Below are 17,355 nucleotides of genomic sequence, written 5' to 3'. Positions count from 1 at the left end.
TGTTGCACTCTCCTCTCCCACGATCACAGAGAATCTAAAAGGCAGTTACCATGGAAATGCTTAGAATAAAAAAAAAATGACAGGCAATGGATTTCAGTGCCTCCACTTTTGTACTAAAGAAGCACAGCTATCTCACAGATTTCTATAGATCCTCTACTATTTTTTTTTAGGTCAGTGGTGTGACTGCTTTGTCACAAGACCTTGGGTGGAAAAAACAACACAAGAGCCCATTGACAGGAAGGACTGCAGTGTATTCAACTAGAAAAGGTCCATCTACTGCAAACTGGTTTTCATAAGGCAGTTTATAAAGAGAACCTGTACACTGACCATACTAGACAAGGTACCAGGGGTCACATTACACCAGGGGTCATAAGCTGATCATCGTAAGCACCCCTGTCAGTGTCGAATAGTTTGTCTCAAACCTGCAACTGTCATTTTTGCTGGACAGCTCCGTCTGTTATGTCCTGTACACACGATATCCGATGAAGCTTACTTTCAGTCTTGCCTACACATCATCGGTTAAAAATCCGATCGTGTCCAACGCGGTGACGTAAAACACGACGACGTGCTGAGAAAAAATGAAGTTCAATGCTTCCGAGCATGCGTCGACTTGATTCTGAGCATGCGTGGATTTTTGAACGATGGATTTTCCCCACAGACGATCGTTTTTTTCCCCCTATCGGTTTTTTAACCATAAGAACATTTTAAAACAGGTTCTATTTTTTTCCACCGATGGGGAAAAAAAATGATGTGGCCCACACACGATCGGTTCGTCCGATGAAAACGGTCCATCGGTCAGTTTTCATCAGGCGAACCGATTGTGTGTACAGGGCCTTAGGCTCTATGCACACCTGAGCGTAACACAGCAACACCTGCTGCAGCATGAAAAAGAGAGAGAGAGAGAGAAAGAGAGCGAGAAAGAGAAAGAGCGAGAAAGAGCGAGAAAGAGAGAGAGAGAGAGAGAGAGAGAGCGAGAGAAATAGAGAGAGAGAGAGAGAGCGAGAGAAATAGAGAGAGAGAGCGAGAGAAATAGAGAGAGAGAGAGAGAAATAGAGAGAGAGAGAGAGCGAGAGAGAGAGAGCGAGAGAAATAGAGAGAGAGAGAGCGCGAGAGAAATAGAGAGAGAGAGAGAGAGCGCGCGAGAAATAGAGAGAGAGAGAGAGAGCGCGAGAAATAGAGAGAGAGAGAGAGCGCGAGAGAAATAGAGAGAGAGAGAGAGAGCGCGAGAGAAATAGAGAGAGAGAGAGAGAGCGCGAGAGAAATAGAGAGAGCGCGAGAGAAATAGAGAGAGAGAGAGCGAGAGAAATAGAGAGAGAGAGAGAGCGAGAGAAATAGAGAGAGAGAGAGAGAGCGAGAGAAATAGAGAGAGAGAGAGAGAGCGAGAGAAATAGAGAGAGAGAGAGAGAGAGCGAGAGAAATAGAGAGAGAGAGAGCGAGAGAAATAGAGAGAGAGAGAGAGCGAGAGAAATAGAGAAAGAGAAAGAAAGAGAAATAGAGAGAGAGAGCGAGAGAGAGAAAGAGAAAGAGAGAGAGAGAAAGAGAAAGAGAGAGAAAGAGAGAGAAAGAGAGAGAAAGAGAGAGAAAGAGAGAGAAAGAGAGAGAAAGAGAGAGAAAGAGAGAGAAAGAGCGAGAAAGAAAAAGAGAGCGAGAGAGAGAGCGAGAGAGCGAGAGAGAGAGCGAGCGAGAGAGAGAGCGAGCGAGAAAGAGAGCGAGAAAGAAAAAGAGAGCGAGAGAGAGAGCGAGAGAGCGAGAAAGAGAGCGAGCGAGAAAGAGAGCGAGAAAGAGAGCGAGCGAGAAAGAGCGAGAGCGAGAGAGAAAGAGAGAGAAAGAGAGAGAAAGAGAGAGAAAGAGAGAGAAAGAGAGAGAAAGAGAGAGAAAGAGAGAGAAAGAGAGAGAAAGAGAGAGAAAGAGAGAGAAAGAGAGAGAAAGAGAGAGAAAGAGAGAGAAAGAGAGAGAAAGAGAGAAAGAGAGAGAAAGAGAGAGAAAGAGAGAGAAAGAGAGAGAAAGAGAGAGAAAGAGAGAAAGAGTGAGAAAGAGAGAGAAAGATCTCATATAAATCACACACTATGTATGTATATAGGTTCTGAGTAATAAAAAAAAAGTGTCAGAAAATGGAAATAAGTTTTTGTGCATAATATTGCGTTAAGCCTCCTTTAACCACTTCCTGCCGGCCGCACGACTTTGTACGGCCGCAGTGTGGATGGCAATTGCCGGGAGGACGTCTATATACGGCCTCCAGCCACATCACTGAGATGCCGATGCGCGTGCCTGGCGGCCGTGATGTCCGCCAGACACCCGCGATCGGCGGTTACACAGACAAGGATGTGGATCTTTTTTCTTTTTTTTTTTTACCAAAAATACGTAGAAGAATACGTATCGGCCTAGACTGAGAATTTTTTTTTTTTTTTAATTTGGCTATTTATTACAGCAACAAGTAAAAACAATATTGAATTTTTTTTCAAAATTGTCGCTCTTTTTTTGTTTATAGCGCAAAAAATAAAAACCGCAGAGGTGATAAACCACCACCAAAAGAAAGCTCTACTTGTGGGGAAAAAAGGACGTCAATTTTGTTTGGGAGCCACGTCGCACGACTGCGCAATTGTCAGTTAAAGCGACACAGTGCCGGAAGCTGAAATTTCACCTGGGCAGGAGGGGGGTATATGTGCCCAGTAAGCAAGTGGTTAACTTACGAACGAACACAATACACAGCAAAGTCACACATGTTGCTGATTTCTGTAGGATGTACGGCTAGCGTTACATACCAACTTGGAAGCGTTATTAGATGTTTTACATATCTTTTTTTAGTTGTAGGCTTGATGATCCATGAATAATAGATGGAGTGTTTACTGTACCTCAGTGATCCGTCACTAATAGGATTACAGCAGTCAGGCAGTCTGTTATGCCGGCCCCGGCCTCGTAAGAACACGGCGAGATCTGATTGGATTAATGGCCTTTAGCTAGTTTACTATACAATCTGCTGCTGTAGTAACCCATCTCCATTGTACATATGAACTTTAACAAAGTCCAACTAGTGGAAATAAAAACACGCCGGCTGCCTGATCTTCCTCCCTGGTACACAGCTCAACATATTCTCATTGAAAGCACCGGCTTTACTTTACGTTTTTTACTGCCGCCATTCGCAGAAATCTACATCACCACTATACAAAGCCAGGTGAGGGAAGGATCAGCAGGGTGACCAACGTGACTGGGCAGCGAAAGAAGAAGCAGCTTATCCCTCCATCACTCTGCTCTCTATCAGAGCCGCGTCCTTGCACTGCAGCACACCAGGTTTGCTCTTTGTGCTGTTTCTCCCTCCCCCAGTCTGAGTGCTGCTGCAAGACGCTGCGCCCCCCCCCCCCCCCCCGAGTCAAATTCAGGTACTTGCATTTAAAAAAAATATTTGCATTAATAAATACAGATCTCAATCTTTTTAACCCCCTCCCAGCCAGCATCATTAGCAGAGATGCACTGAAATGTCAGCGGCCGAAACATATTGGCCAAAAACAGCGTTATCTGCATTTCATCGATAACAGAAAAAGGTGCCGATAATGTCGCCGGAAACGCAATGTTTTTCATTAGGTCATAGGACTCGAAAACTGCATCAAAAACATAACACTGGTATGTTATTGAGGCGTTCTTGCTGCGTTCTCAATGCATTTCAAACAGGGAGGTGCGTTTTTTTTTTTTTTTATTGACCAAAATTGCAGCAAGCAAGATTTTTAACACCACAACAAAAAACGCAACAGACCAGTGTGAAGACATACACAGAATTTAAAGAGATACACTTTTCTTGAGCTAAAGGTGCCAAAAATGTCCGACGCACAAATGTTTTAGCATCTACAAAATAGGGGATACATTTATGGCATGTTACACCACCTGGCACTGTTATTTTTTTTTACTAGTAATGGCAGCGATCTGCGATTTTTATCTTGACTGCGGTATTGCGGCGGACACATTTGACACTATTTTGGGACCATTCACTTGCGACGTGCTATAAAAATGCATCAATTACTGTATAAATGTGACTGGCAGGGAAGGGGTTAACACTAGGGGGTAAGGAAGGGGTTAACTGTGTATCTTAGGGAGTGATTCTAACTTTAGGGGGAGGGGACTCACAAGGGGAGGCGACCGATCGGTGTCCCCCTGTACTGGGAACACACCATCAGTCTCCTCTCCTCTGACAGGACGTGGATCTGTGTGTTTACACACACAGATCCACAGTCCTGTCGTGTCAGCCGCCGGGCACACGCATCGGGTGCCAAGTGAAGCGGCGGGGCACGTGCGCGCCCCCAAGAAGCTTTAAAAAAAAAAAAAGGACGTAATAGGACGGCGGCCCGGAGAGACAAAGGGTTCCTGCCACCGTCTTATTACGCTGTGCAGTAGGGAAGTTAATAATAAAAAAAAAAAGTTTTTTATATTATAGATCTATATTTGTAAAAGCATTCAGGAAGACCATTTTTACAATACAGCACTGCGTTATTTCAACCGCTTCCGGACCGCCTATTGCATATATACTGCGGCAGGGCGCCCGGCTGCATGAAATAAGGTGCCTGGTGATTGGACACAGCGGGAGCCAATCAGCGGGTCCAGCGGCTGCAATGGCTGTCAGCCACCCGCGATCATTTACAGGAGAGGCAGAGATGGTGGTCTGCCTATGTAAACAACGCAGACTATCGTTCTGTGAGGCAGGAAGATGGAGATCTTGTTTTTCTGCTAAGCAGGAACACGGATCTCCGTTTTCCTACAGTCACAACATGCAAGTACCTGAAATTCCCCACACAATTGGAAAGCACTCCCTAGGGACACAGTTAACCCTTTGAGCGCCCCTGATGTTACCCCTTCCCAGCCAGTGTCATTTATACAGTGACAGTGCATTATTTTTTAGCACTGATCACTGTATTGGGGTCACTGGTCCACAAAAAGTGTCACTTAGTGTCAGATTTGTCCGCTGTAATGTCAGTCCCGCTAAAAATCACAGATTGTCGCCATTACTAGTAAAAAAAAAAAAAAAAAAAAAATCCATAAATGTATATAAACTAATTTCTTCATAAATTTAGGCCAATGTGCCAATTTTTGTAAAAAAAACAAAAAACAAAAAAACAATAAAACGTATATTGATTGGTTTGTGCAAACGTCACAGCATCTACAAACTATGGGATATTTTTATGGAATATGGCAGGGATCAGCAACTTATAGCGGGACTGTGATATTGCGGCAGACAATTTGGACACCTTTTGGGGACCAGTGACACTAATACAGTGATCAGTGCTAAAAAATATTCACTGACACTGTACCAAGGAAGGGGTTAACATCAGGGGGTGATCAAAGGGTTAACGGTGTGCCTAGCCAGTGTTTTAGTGTACTGTGGGGGAGGAGCTTGTATTAGGGGAAGGCATGGATCCGTTTCCCCCTGCTTTGCAAGAACACTGGATCAATACCTTCCCCACTTGTTTACATAGAAAGACTGCTATTCTGCCTCTGTACCGAACGATCAGCAGGTGCCGGCTGACATCTACTTTTGGAGATTTCCTCCAACTTCCTGTTGTATCTCTGGAACAAGAAGTAAAGGAGAATTTCCCTAAAAGGTCACAGACATCAACAAAAAAATAAACTAATAATTACTGGGGAGGTTTGAACTTTTCCCTACTCTATCCAAAACAACTAAGAGAGGAATTCAAACATTTTAAGAGATTTTCTCTCACTTCCCGTTACATCCCTAAAACAGGAAGTAAGGTGAAATTTCCCCAATGTTTCATAGACGGACGGCATGAAAATAAAATAGGAGGTTTTAACTCTTTCTAATCCAAAACCACCATCTACAAGATTTCCCCCACTTTAGGAGATTGCATCTGACTTCCTGTTGTGTCTCTGGGACAAGAAGCGAAAGAGGATTTCCCCCATTGGTACACACAAAAATAAATAACCAGACAGGGCGTTTTAACCCTTTCCTACTCGTGGAATTCAGCTCACATTGGGAGATTTCTCCTAACTTCCTGTTGTTCTCATCTCTGGGACAGGAAGTGAAGGAAAAAAAAACAAAAGTACACACAGACAGCAAAACAAAATAATCCAACAGGGGGTTTTAACACTTCCCCACTCTATCCAATGCAACCAAGTGGAGAATTCCCCTCACTTTGGGAAATTTCCTCTCACTTCCTGTTGTGTCTCTGGTAACAGAAAGTGAGGGGAAATTTCCCTAATAGTACACATACATCAGAAAATAAAAGAACATGTTTTTGTTGTTTTTTATAACCTTCTGCAATCTATCTAAAACAACGACCTAAGAGGAGAATTCCCTGACTTTGGGAGATTTCCTCTCACTTCCTGTTGTGTCTCTGGGACAGGAAATGAAGGAAAATCTCCCCATTGGGCCCTGGATTGTATACAAATATCCTGATGGAGATTTTCACTCTATTTTCTGCTCTATCCAAAACGAAAAAAACAAACAAAAAAACAAAACAGCTTTTGTCTATAGAATGCTTGCTATTGGCCACCCCAAATCCCCCCTCCCCCACCCAGCTGTATACAGCGGTCTCTATGGGGAGATCTATAGTATACCATCCGATGATTATACATCTCCGGCCTCCATCACTCACCCGAACAGGCCGGAGAAGAAGGACTGCGAGGATTTCACTTTCTTGTCGGCCTCAGCCAGCAGCTGCATGGCCTCCTTCTCCTTCCCGGAGTTATCCATGGCTGGGTGGGGGTGAGAAACAGGCCTGAGCCGGTGTGAAAGAACGGGGGCCCACTGATAAGAGCTGGCGGCTGATCGGCGGGGACCGGGGAGCGAAGTGACAGCTCACAGGGATGGAGGACTCCTGCCCAAACGCTGACACAGCGCTACTTCCGCCCACACTGCTCACGTGATCCACACAAAACACGCCACTTCCGCCCCCGTCTCGGGTCAGCTGATCGCTTTTGCTCACGTGACTGATTTAAATCCTCGCCGCCGCCGCCGCCTGTTTAGAGGACTGGAGGAGAGCCCGCGGTGTGAGCGGACGGTGTATGTATCGCTGTGTATAGTGTGGCTGGAGAGGGGACATCGTGCAGAGCTCGTTGTGTATTGGGTGTTATAAAGAGATTTTCCCTGTACTGGGAGGATGCCCTGTGTACCAGCTGGCATGCAGATCTGGTAGAGGAAAGATCCCGACGTGAGGGAGCCCCCCCCGCTAAAGTACAAGAAAAGTCAAAGCTCATTCTATCATTTTGGATAGAATAAGGGTCATTTATTATAACCCATTGCCCTCTGCGTCCCAATCAGTGTTGCCAACCGTTTGTATTTTTACGGACAGTTCGTAAAAACGGGCACTTTTTTCCCCCGTTTGTAAATGTCCGTGGTTGCAGAAATGTGCCAGTAAAAATAGCCGAGATCGGTTTGGCTTGGAACTGCGCATGGAGATTGGAGGCAGGGGGTGATGGTGGCTGCGGTGGCACCACAGAGGGGGATGGAGGAAGGGGGTGTTAGAGGCAGGGGGTGTTGGTGGCAACGCATAGGTGGATGGTGGCACCGCAGCGGGTGGGGGATGGAGACAGTGGTTGTTGGTGGCATCGCAGAGGGGGATGGAGGCAGGGGGTGATTGGAGGCAGGGGGCCTGGGGGAGATTAAAGGCAGGGGGTGATTGGAGCCAGAGGGGGATGGTGGCATTGCAGAGGGTGGGGATGGAGACAGGGGGCCTGGTGAGGTTGAAGGCAGGGGGTATTAGTGGCAGGGGGTTGTTGGTGGCACCGCAGAGGGGGATGGAGGCAGAGGGAGATTGTGGCACTGCAGAGGGTGGGGGATGGAGACAGGGGTTGTTGGTGGCATCGCAGAGGGGGATGGAGGCAGGGGGTGATTGGAGGCAGAGGGAGATTGTGGCACCGCAGAGGGGGTTGAAGGCAGGGGGTGATGGAGGGAGGGGGCGATGTGACTAAATAATTTGCCCTTATTATATTGAAAATAACAAAAGTGTGTTTTTTTTTTTACCTTAATATCACATTGCTATTTGCCTAGTGTACTTGTTTGTAGCCTAAATACTGAAATTTATACCTAAAAATTTAATTTAGTAACTTTTGTGAAATGCCAGTGAAAATGTGGCTGTGCCAGTAAATTTCAATCTGGTAGGTTGGCAACACTGGTCCCATTGGAGAGATTTCCCTTTCCTTCCTGTCCCTCAGCCAAAACAGGAAGTCTTTCCCAAGTGAAGTTGTCACCGGAACTAGTATCCCCATTGGAAGATTTCCCTTTTATTGCTGTTCTGGGGACAACCTGCAATGTGATGGCACTAAGTAGGATGAATTTCCCTAAGGGATTGTTCACATTAGAGTTTTATTGCCCCCACTGTTACTTGTCTAGCTGCAGCGGTCGGGGGTGTGCAGGTAATAAAGTAAATGGGGCTAATCTGCATGTGCCCTACACCTGTGCGCAATGCATGTGTTTGTGGCATGCAACGATCAAGGGGTTAACCACTTGCCTACTGGGCACTTTAACCCCCTTCCTGCCCAGGCCAATTGTCAGCTTTCAGCGCTCTCACACTTTGGCAATTGCGCGGTCATGCAACACTGTACCCAAATGAAATGTTTTTCTTCTTTTAGAGACGGAGCTGTCTGTTTTTTTTTTTTTTTTGCTAAACTAAAAAAAATGGAAAAAGACCAACATTTTTGGAAAACAACTTTATTTTTCATAGTTTATTAGATTTTGTAAATAAGTAATTTTTATTCCTTTCGACGGGCAGCACTGATCATCAGGGTTTATCATCATGGAGATTATCAGTGCAGATGTCCCGTGTGGATTGTCGCTCACCGTGAGGGGAGGACTGCTGCTAACCAGCAAATCCTGTTTACACGTTGATCAGCTGTGATTAGACACAGCTGATCGCGTGGTAAAGGGCTGCTGTGATTGGCCCTGATCTGTGATCAGTTGTGTCCAATGGACAGCTGCCCTCCAAAAATAAGCCTTTATTTTGTAAAAAATTTCAAAAATACATGCCGCAGCAGAATATAGGACAGAAGAACTGACGCGTTTCACACTTTCAACAGTGCTTAATCATAGCTACACAACCACAACAATTATTTCATGTATTTACTTATCCAAAATGGACATGTGACCCAATGTGTAGTCCATTAATGTAGTCAACATGTCGGCTCTTCTGTCCTATATTCTGCTGTGGCATGTTTTTATTATTATTATTTATATATATATATATATATATATATATATATATATATATATATATATATATATATATAGGCTTATCTTTGGAGTGCAGCTGTCCAGAATTTTTCCTCACCTTTTATTGCTATATGTATTGCTTGCACCTGCTGCTTCAACTCTGAGGAGAGGCTCATTTCCATTGATCCACCTGGAGTGGTAATCCTCTTTCCCAACAAATGTGTTCCATCGGATTATCCGATCGTGTGTATAGAAATCCGTCAAACTAAAATCCAAAGTACAAACACGCATGCTAAACATCAGACAACAATAGCAGAAGTTGCCCAAAGGGTGTCGGTAAAGAGCTGAAAAACCATGTGGTTTGGTGAATGTTGGCTGAAAAAGTTCTGCCATCTGTATGCAGAACAAGTTCACGGCCAACTCCTGCTGCTGACACCACTCTGGAGACCGCTAGCTGGTATAAGAGGTGGAGTGCAGTTGGTATCATTCCGCATGGGACAGGAGCCGGCACTGCTACAGCTCCAACTTTACAAGTAGTACCTCCTGCATTGCACTCTGTGATGCTCTAGAATGGCGGGTCATTGAGGCCAGACTGCGATCTATCGGTCACCTGCCTGCGATCTACAGGTTGCTCACCCCCACTATAGGGAAATGTGGATTGACTGAATGTTGACCCATCATGAAGGGGGGGGGGGGAGCAAAACTGTTATTGAAAGCAATAATAAACTCAAAAACAAAAATGTATTGCAGCTTACCGATCATTAGATGTAGTGGCTGAATTGGTATTATTTTTTCACCCAGTGATCCAACCAGTAGGTCTGTTATTTTTCAGCTTCCTTTAATTGGCTCACGCAGATTTACTGGGGCAGAATGGCTCCCATGGGTAAAATCCTGTATGGGTACGTCTTTCCTTTTAGCGGCCACCAGCGCGTGCGCTGACAGGTGCGCCCGCTGCACGGCGCGGGATCAGATGCGAGTGGCCGGCCACGCGCAAATGTGTGCATGAGCACCAGCGTGGGGATTCGCGCGTGTGTGTGTATAAACGCACAAAACTCTGTGCTGGGAAGAGCGCTAGTCAGTCCTATCCCCATACAATTAGAACACACAATTAACCCCTTGCTCGCCCCCTAGTGTTAACCCCTTCCCTGTAATTGGTTCAATTTTATAACACAGATCACTGTATAAGGACCAGATGCAGTTCCGTGTGCATTTTTTTTCTGCACTAAAAATGGTTATAGTGTCTACAAACTATGGGAAAGATTTGGCTTTTTTTTTTTTTTTACTAGTAATGGCAGTGATCTGCGTTTTTTTTTTTTTTTTTTTTTTTTAAATATTGCACTGGAGATAAAATCGATGTAGCTACATAAACTGTAAAAATGGTGTGAGTAATACCAAACGGTACCAAAAACATGTAGCCAAGTATGATACTGGTATAAAAATGTGTACAACGATGCCACTCCTGAATCCAGATGAGGAGCGGTTAACATCAGTCCGTCGGCATGTAGATGTCCCATGAAGGGAACTATCACAACTCCCAGTGGATGGTTGTAGAATCTCAGGTTGATAGAGGGAAGTTATAGAGGGAAGTGTAACAGCCCTTGTGTGTGGCATCTAGTAAGGTCCCGCTGGCATGCAGATATGAAGGCACAGCAAAGGAGCCCTTCAGACATGGACACGGCAAGCCCCGCCGGTGTCCGTGACGTTACTGGATCTCCGACGGAACTCCCTGAAGGCCCGGAAGCCGGCGGAGGGTGAGTACCAATCAAAAGAATTTTAATCGGTCAAAAAAATTAAAGATTAATAGATTAATCGATTAATTAAAAGTTAATTTGCACAGCCCTAATTTTATATATATATATATCTAAACTGATGAAGACGTTTTATTTATTTTTAGCTATAGCTATTGGCTAGATATTTATTATAGCAAAAAGTAAAAAAAAATTTTTTTTTTTCAATTTTTTTTTTTTTTAAATTGCAGAGGTCACCAAATACCACCAAAAGAAATCTCTATTTGTGGGACAAAAAAGTACATTTTGTTTGGGTACAGCAAAATGTCAATTAAAGTGACGCAGTGCCAAATTGTAAAAAGTGCTCTGGTCAGGATGGTGGTAAAATCTTCCGTGAGTGAAATTAACTTTACCCCCTAAAAAAAAAAAAAACTGGGGGCTATAATAAATAGCTAGATGATAGGAGTGGCAACAACCCCCTTCCCCACACCCCATGTTTAGTGGTAATAGACCTCAAACACATTGCACAGGCATGGTCTGGCCCTAACTTTTGCCTATTTTGTCATGATTCTGTGGATCGTGATGAAGAAATGGGGGTTCTCCAATGTTTTGATGAGCTTGGACCCTTTCTATGCATTCTACACTTCACAATTGTATAGTTAGCTGATGTTTCCAATGAGGATACAGCAGGAGCACAAATATAATTTCTGGAAGAACAGAAGTGCATCCCTCCAGAGGTTTGCATAGTTGGATGACCGATAATTGGCAGAGGTGTCATCGTCTTGTCCACGGCGTTATAGGCTCCCACAATACGGTTACTAAGGACACAAGGATTGTACAGACAGGGTAGTCTGGTGTACTTACCCAATGGTTCTTGTATACATTTCCATGCTTTTGAGTTTGACCAGTGCAAGTATTTACTTAAAGGATCAGCCCACTGAAAACGGATATTTCCGGTTTAGGAAGATGCTGGAAAGGTAAAGCTGACCTCCAGCTTTTAGTTGGTGTTACTAAACCCAGGACCCTGCATTCACTATATCTGGTCTCCCACCGTATACAGAAAATGAAAATGCAATGGTTTTAGTAAATATAAACTGCTAAATACCTTCTCATCAGTAGTATATAGCAGTCTTGTGACTTCTTTCAGTGTCTGCTTAAAGCTTGTAGGAGGTGTTTTCATTTTACTCTGACCTATCTATAAGGCAGACCCGACAGTGCTGATTGGCCTTGTGCTGATCACATGCTCTCTCGCAAAGTGGAAAAAAACTCTCTAGCACTATATGACAAACTGAGCTCATGCAGCTTTCCCCCAAGGTTCTGTTCTATTAGGAGATAGATTGGGGACTGTGAAAGAAGGGGAGGATCAGAGAAGATAGGCTCAAACAACCTTTTTACACAATGCAGAGGATTAATCCCTTTGCTTCCACAGTGAGTATAACAAGCATGCTTTACTTCACATACACACCGATTTTTACTGTTGCTGGTTTAGTAACACTTTAAAGTAGTTGTAAACCCATACAGACCACTTAAACCTACAGGTAAGCCTAGATTAAGGCTTACCTGTAGGTGCAACAAATATCTCCTAAACCTGCACGGTTTAGGAGATATTTGCAGAAAAGACTGCACTGATGTCTACGGCGTGCCGTTAGTGAGTGGCGATCGTGCCGTCACTGACGGCTCGCATGCGTGGTAGTGACGTCACTGCGCCTCCGGCCAATCACAGTGCCGGAGCAGTGATACCCGGAAGTAACTCGGGTATCCATGGCAGCGGTGGTGGTGAGGAACAAGTTGCTTTGGGGACTTCAATCTCAGGTAAGTAATTCATAATAAGCTAGTATGCTATGCCCGCGATCGTGTCACGGAGCGGCAGTGCGGGGAAATGCCTATGTAAACAAGGCAGTTCCCTGTTCTGCTTAGTGACAGGACAGTGATCTACTGCTCCCTATCATTGGGAGCAGTGATCACTGTTGTCACATGTAGCACAGCCCCACACAGTTAGAATCGCTCCCTAGGATACTTAACCCCTTCCTTGCCCCCTAGTGGCTAACCCCTTCCCTGCCAGTGTGATTTACACAGTATTGCGTGCATTTTTGTAGCACCGATCGCTGTATAAATGACAATGGTTCCAAAATAGCAAAAAATCAAAAGGGTGACGGATGTGTCCGCCATAATGTCAGTCATGATAAAAATTGCAGATCGCCACCATTACTAGTTAAAAAAATATATATATATTAATAAAAATGCCATAAAACTATCCGCTATTTTGTAGACGCTATGGGCCTGATCCACAGACATATCTACTGATACGCCGGCGTACTTTCAAATTACCCGCGTCGTATCTTTGGTTTGAATCCTCAAATCAAGATACGACGGCATCTGGGTTAGATCCGACAGGTATACGTCCTTGTACGCCTTTCGGATCTAAGATGCAATGCTTCGGTGTCCGCTGGGTGGCGTTCACGTCGTTTTCCGCGTCGGGTATGCAAATTGTCTTTTTCCGACGATCCACGAACATACGCGCGGCCGTCGCATTCTCTTACGTCATCTCTAGTCGGCTTTTTCCGGCGTATAGTTAAAGCTGCTTTTTTGCGGCGTATAGTTAGATTTGCCATGTTAACTATGGCCGTCGTTCCCGCGTCGAAATTTGAATTTTTCTTTTTTTTGCGTAAGTCGTCCGTGAATCGGGATGGACGTAAATCACGTCTAAGTTTAAAAAATGACGTCCTTGCGACATCATTTCGCGCTATGCACGGCGGGAAATTTAGAAACGGAGCATGCGCAGTTCATTCGGCGCGGGGACGCGCTTCATTTAAATGAAACCCGCCCCCTAATCGCCGATTTGAATTCCGCCGCCAGAGATACACTACGCCTGCCGTAACTTACGGCGCAAATTCTTTGAGGATTTAAAGCAGCCAAAAGTAAGTTACAGCGGCGTAGCGTATCTCCCATACGCTGCGCCGATCTATTTCTATGTGGATCGGGCCCTATAACTTTTGTGCAAACCATTCAATATACTCCTTATTGCAAAAAAAACATTTACATTTTTTTATTTTTATTTTACCAATAATATGTAGAAGAATACATATCGGCCTAAACTGAGGGAATTTTTTTTATATATAATTTTTTATTTTGCGGGGGACATTCATTATAGGCAAAAAATATTGGTTTTTTTTTTCAAAATTTTCACTTTTTTTTTATTTTTTGGTTTATAGCGCACAAAATAAAGCTCTATTTGACAAGGGGGGGGGGGAAAGAACGTAAATTTTGTTTGGGTACAACATCGCATGACCCTGCAATTGTCTGTTAAAGCGACACAGTGCCGTATCGCAAAAATGGGCTGGTCATTGGGCAGCCAAATCCTCCGGGGCTGTAGTGGTTAATGATGTGGGTTTAGTGACACTTTAATTGAACAAGCTGGACTTAGAAGGTGATTGGCTACCATGCACAGCTGCACTGGATTTTGCACTCTCCAATAATTCAAACCAAAAGCCTTTTTTTTTACAGGATGCGTTTATTCATTTGATGTACATTACTACTTTTATGCTGCATGCAGTAAAGACCGACCCTTCATGAAATATTCTCTTTCTGTCTTTTTCTGTACAGCAGAGAAGTGTAGTGACTTATGAATATGTGATGGCATCTAATTTACCCGCCACACCAAGAAGGAAGAGCGAAAAGGTAACGAGTGTCACAGGGGCATCCTCCAAAGTGTCCATGGACCATTTCAAGTCTAAGATGTGGAGCTATTACACGAAGCTGGGAGACGCCTTTGTTGAATGCAAAGTGTGTAAGAAGCAGTTTTCCTTCCACAATAGCACCACGGGAATGAGAGAACATCTGCTGAGAATGCATAATGTCCACAATTCTAGCATCTCTCAAATTAAGGAACATCCTGAACTGGACTTTCCTGACCGGGATGGAGCAACAAAGAGACTGAGGCAAGCACTGCCCTCAGACAGCATTTGTCCTTCAATATCCGAACCTCAGGCACAAGCGATTGCTAACTTGGTCCTAGAGATGATTATCAGCGACCTCCATTCTCTTTCAGTGGTTGAAGAGAAGGGCTTTGCCCAGCTAGTTACTTTCTTGGAACCAAACATTGAACTGCCGACCCAAGCACATCTAGCTAGTATGTTATGGCACAAATACACTGTAATGAAAAAGCAGCTGAAATTTTGTCTTCAGGCTGCCCCATCGGTTGTCCTATCACTTGAGAATTGGGCTGATAACTCTAAAAGATCCTACGTCTCCATTTCAGCAAATGTTATTGACAGTAACTGGCGGTTTTGTATATCCCTACTGGAAACGCACCCTGTTCACCAAGCCAAAGGGGACAATGACCTGGGCGAGCACTTGCACTCTATGCTGGCGGAGTTTGGCCTGTCTAGTAATCGAGTGTTCTGTGTCGTGCATGATAAATCATCCATGCTGTCAACTTATTTCAGATCTTTCAAAGATGCATATGGGTGGACCAGCCTCTGCTGTGCTGCCCATAGTTTACAGGGTTGTGTAAAAGTAGGGCTAGAGGTCCAAGAAGTGCAAGAAGCTCTGATGGCAGCTAGAGACTTGGTGAGCTTCTTCCAAGAAGACTTCAAAGCCAGTTGCTTTCTCAATTCTAAGCTGGAAGCTATGAACAAGCCAAGGCTGGTGCTAGATACAGAGACATGCTGGATCTCAACATTAGAAATGTGTCAGAGCTTGCTGGACCTCAAATGGGCCATCCTTTCTATTCTAGAGGAACTTAAGGCAGAAAACCTGTCTGAGCAGCACTGGAAGTTGATTCAGGATTTGGTGCCAATGTTGAAGCCTATATGGATTGCTACAGTGTTCCTGCAAGAAGAACAGAATGCTTCTATCTCCTCACTAATGCCGTGTCTTTTTGGTATCTTCAATTCCATTGCACAAAGTTGTGAAGCTAACAACGGTGCCATTAAAGCTGCTGCAAACCAAATACGAACCGAGATCTGTAGACACTGGGATATGTTGGATGAAGGAAAACTGATTGGCAACCCAGCAGTCATTGCTTCATTTTTGGACCCTCGTTTTAAAGAGCTCAGGTTTCTTAAACCATGGGCAAGAGGAGAACTACATGTAAGGGTCAGAAATTTGCTTTTGGACCCAAGCGTTACTGACCAGCCGTGGTCTCTGACTTGTGTAACTGAAGGTAGTATTGATACACTTCGTCCCGTCCAGGGTGGCATTCCTGATGTTGGATTTGACAGCATTTATGACTTTCTACTTGGAAAAGATCCAACAGTTGCCTTGCCTGAAGCCCATCACCAGCTGGAAAATTACATAGTGGAACCTGTCTGTAAACGTACAGCTGACCCTCTTCAGTGGTGGAACAGTAATCATCACAGATATCCAGCATTGGCGCGATTAGCTCAGCAGTACCTTGCCATACCTGCCACTGCTGTGAAAGCTAAAAATGTCTTTGGCATGCTACAAGACACACTACAAAACCGAAAAGCTGCTCTGGAACCAAAACATTTGGCACCCATTATTTTCTTGCATCAGAATAAAGACTTTCTAGAGTGGAATCTGAAAGAAGTGTAACTGAGGTTCAGCGTCTGGGTTTAGACTGAGAATTCTGGGACCAAGAGTTCAGCAAATTAAGCATGAGGTGCCTTTTTTTTTTTTTTATCCTGGATTCTAAAACCAGATGTAGTAATACCAAGGGGTCATGTTCTGGCACATACCCATTTTACACGGTGCCACACTATTCATATTTCACCAGGGGATCTGGCCATCCTACTTGCCATCAAGTTTAGAAAAAAAAGCTGTTTGAAATTTTGGACTACATGTTCATCCAACTCGAAAAACGGGCCCAGCAGTTGGATTTTAATTCAGAATACCAATTTTTATCATTTGGTTGCAGTCGACACGCGTGCTGCAAAATACACTGCATGGTTGAAATATTTTTAAGAAGTGAAACTTTCAATAACTGCACAGTAAAGCACGTATGCACTTAAGCAATATTTAACTCCTGATCCTCAAGTGAACTGTTTAACATTTAGGAGGGAGCACTGTAATATTTATCTGTAAAAAGCTGTGGTTTCTAGTGTGTAAATTTATTTATTTTTCTTTTTAAAGAAAAAAATACTAACCGCACTTTATAAATTTGTACACAGTTTGGTGTTCTATTTTTTTTTGTAATAAAATTTAATTAAATTATTGGAGACATTTTATTTTTAAGAGCAGGAACTAAGAATGAAATTTGTTTTCTGGGAATTTTTGTAATTCAAGGGCAACTTCACTTTTTTTTAAAATGTTTTTTTATTTAAAGCGGAGGTTCACCCTAAAACAAGTATATACCATTCTATCCAGCATACTGCCGACATGTACAGAATGCTGTGTTTTTTTTTTTTTCCGCTGTACATACCCTCGTATAGCTAATCCCCCCCCCCCGGCTTCCGGGTAGTGTCTCCGGCGGGAGTGGGCGCTCCTATTCAGAGACTAAGTGATTGAAGTGATGACAAA

General features: G+C 44.0%; 2 protein-coding genes across 2 annotated transcripts in view; one reads left to right on the top strand and one right to left on the bottom strand.

The window, feature by feature from the left end:
- The window catches only part of NAPA (NSF attachment protein alpha), a 39,514-nt gene extending 32,653 nt beyond the window's left edge, over nt 1-6,861 (bottom strand). Inside the window, exon 1 of the mRNA XM_040323280.1 lies at nt 6,597-6,861. Within this exon, the coding sequence (XP_040179214.1) occupies nt 6,597-6,694 (98 nt within the window). The 5' untranslated portion in view covers nt 6,695-6,861. The remainder of the gene's footprint in view (nt 1-6,596) is intronic.
- A 49-nt stretch (nt 6,862-6,910) lies between these two features.
- On the top strand, nt 6,911-17,049 carry LOC120913396 (E3 SUMO-protein ligase ZBED1-like). The gene is made up of 2 exons (XM_040323278.1): nt 6,911-7,003; nt 14,479-17,049. The coding sequence occupies exon 2, from the start codon at nt 14,509-14,511 to the stop codon at nt 16,429-16,431; it is 1,923 nt and encodes a 640-aa protein (XP_040179212.1). The 5' UTR covers nt 6,911-7,003; nt 14,479-14,508; the 3' UTR covers nt 16,432-17,049.
- The last annotated feature ends 306 nt before the right edge of the window (nt 17,050-17,355 follow it).

The sequence above is a fragment of the Rana temporaria genome, chromosome 9 (genome assembly GCF_905171775.1).
Source record: "Rana temporaria chromosome 9, aRanTem1.1, whole genome shotgun sequence".
Lineage (NCBI taxonomy): Eukaryota > Metazoa > Chordata > Amphibia > Anura > Ranidae > Rana > Rana temporaria.
Note: the sequence above shows the minus strand (reverse complement) of the source record. Positions and strands in the feature narration are given on the sequence as shown.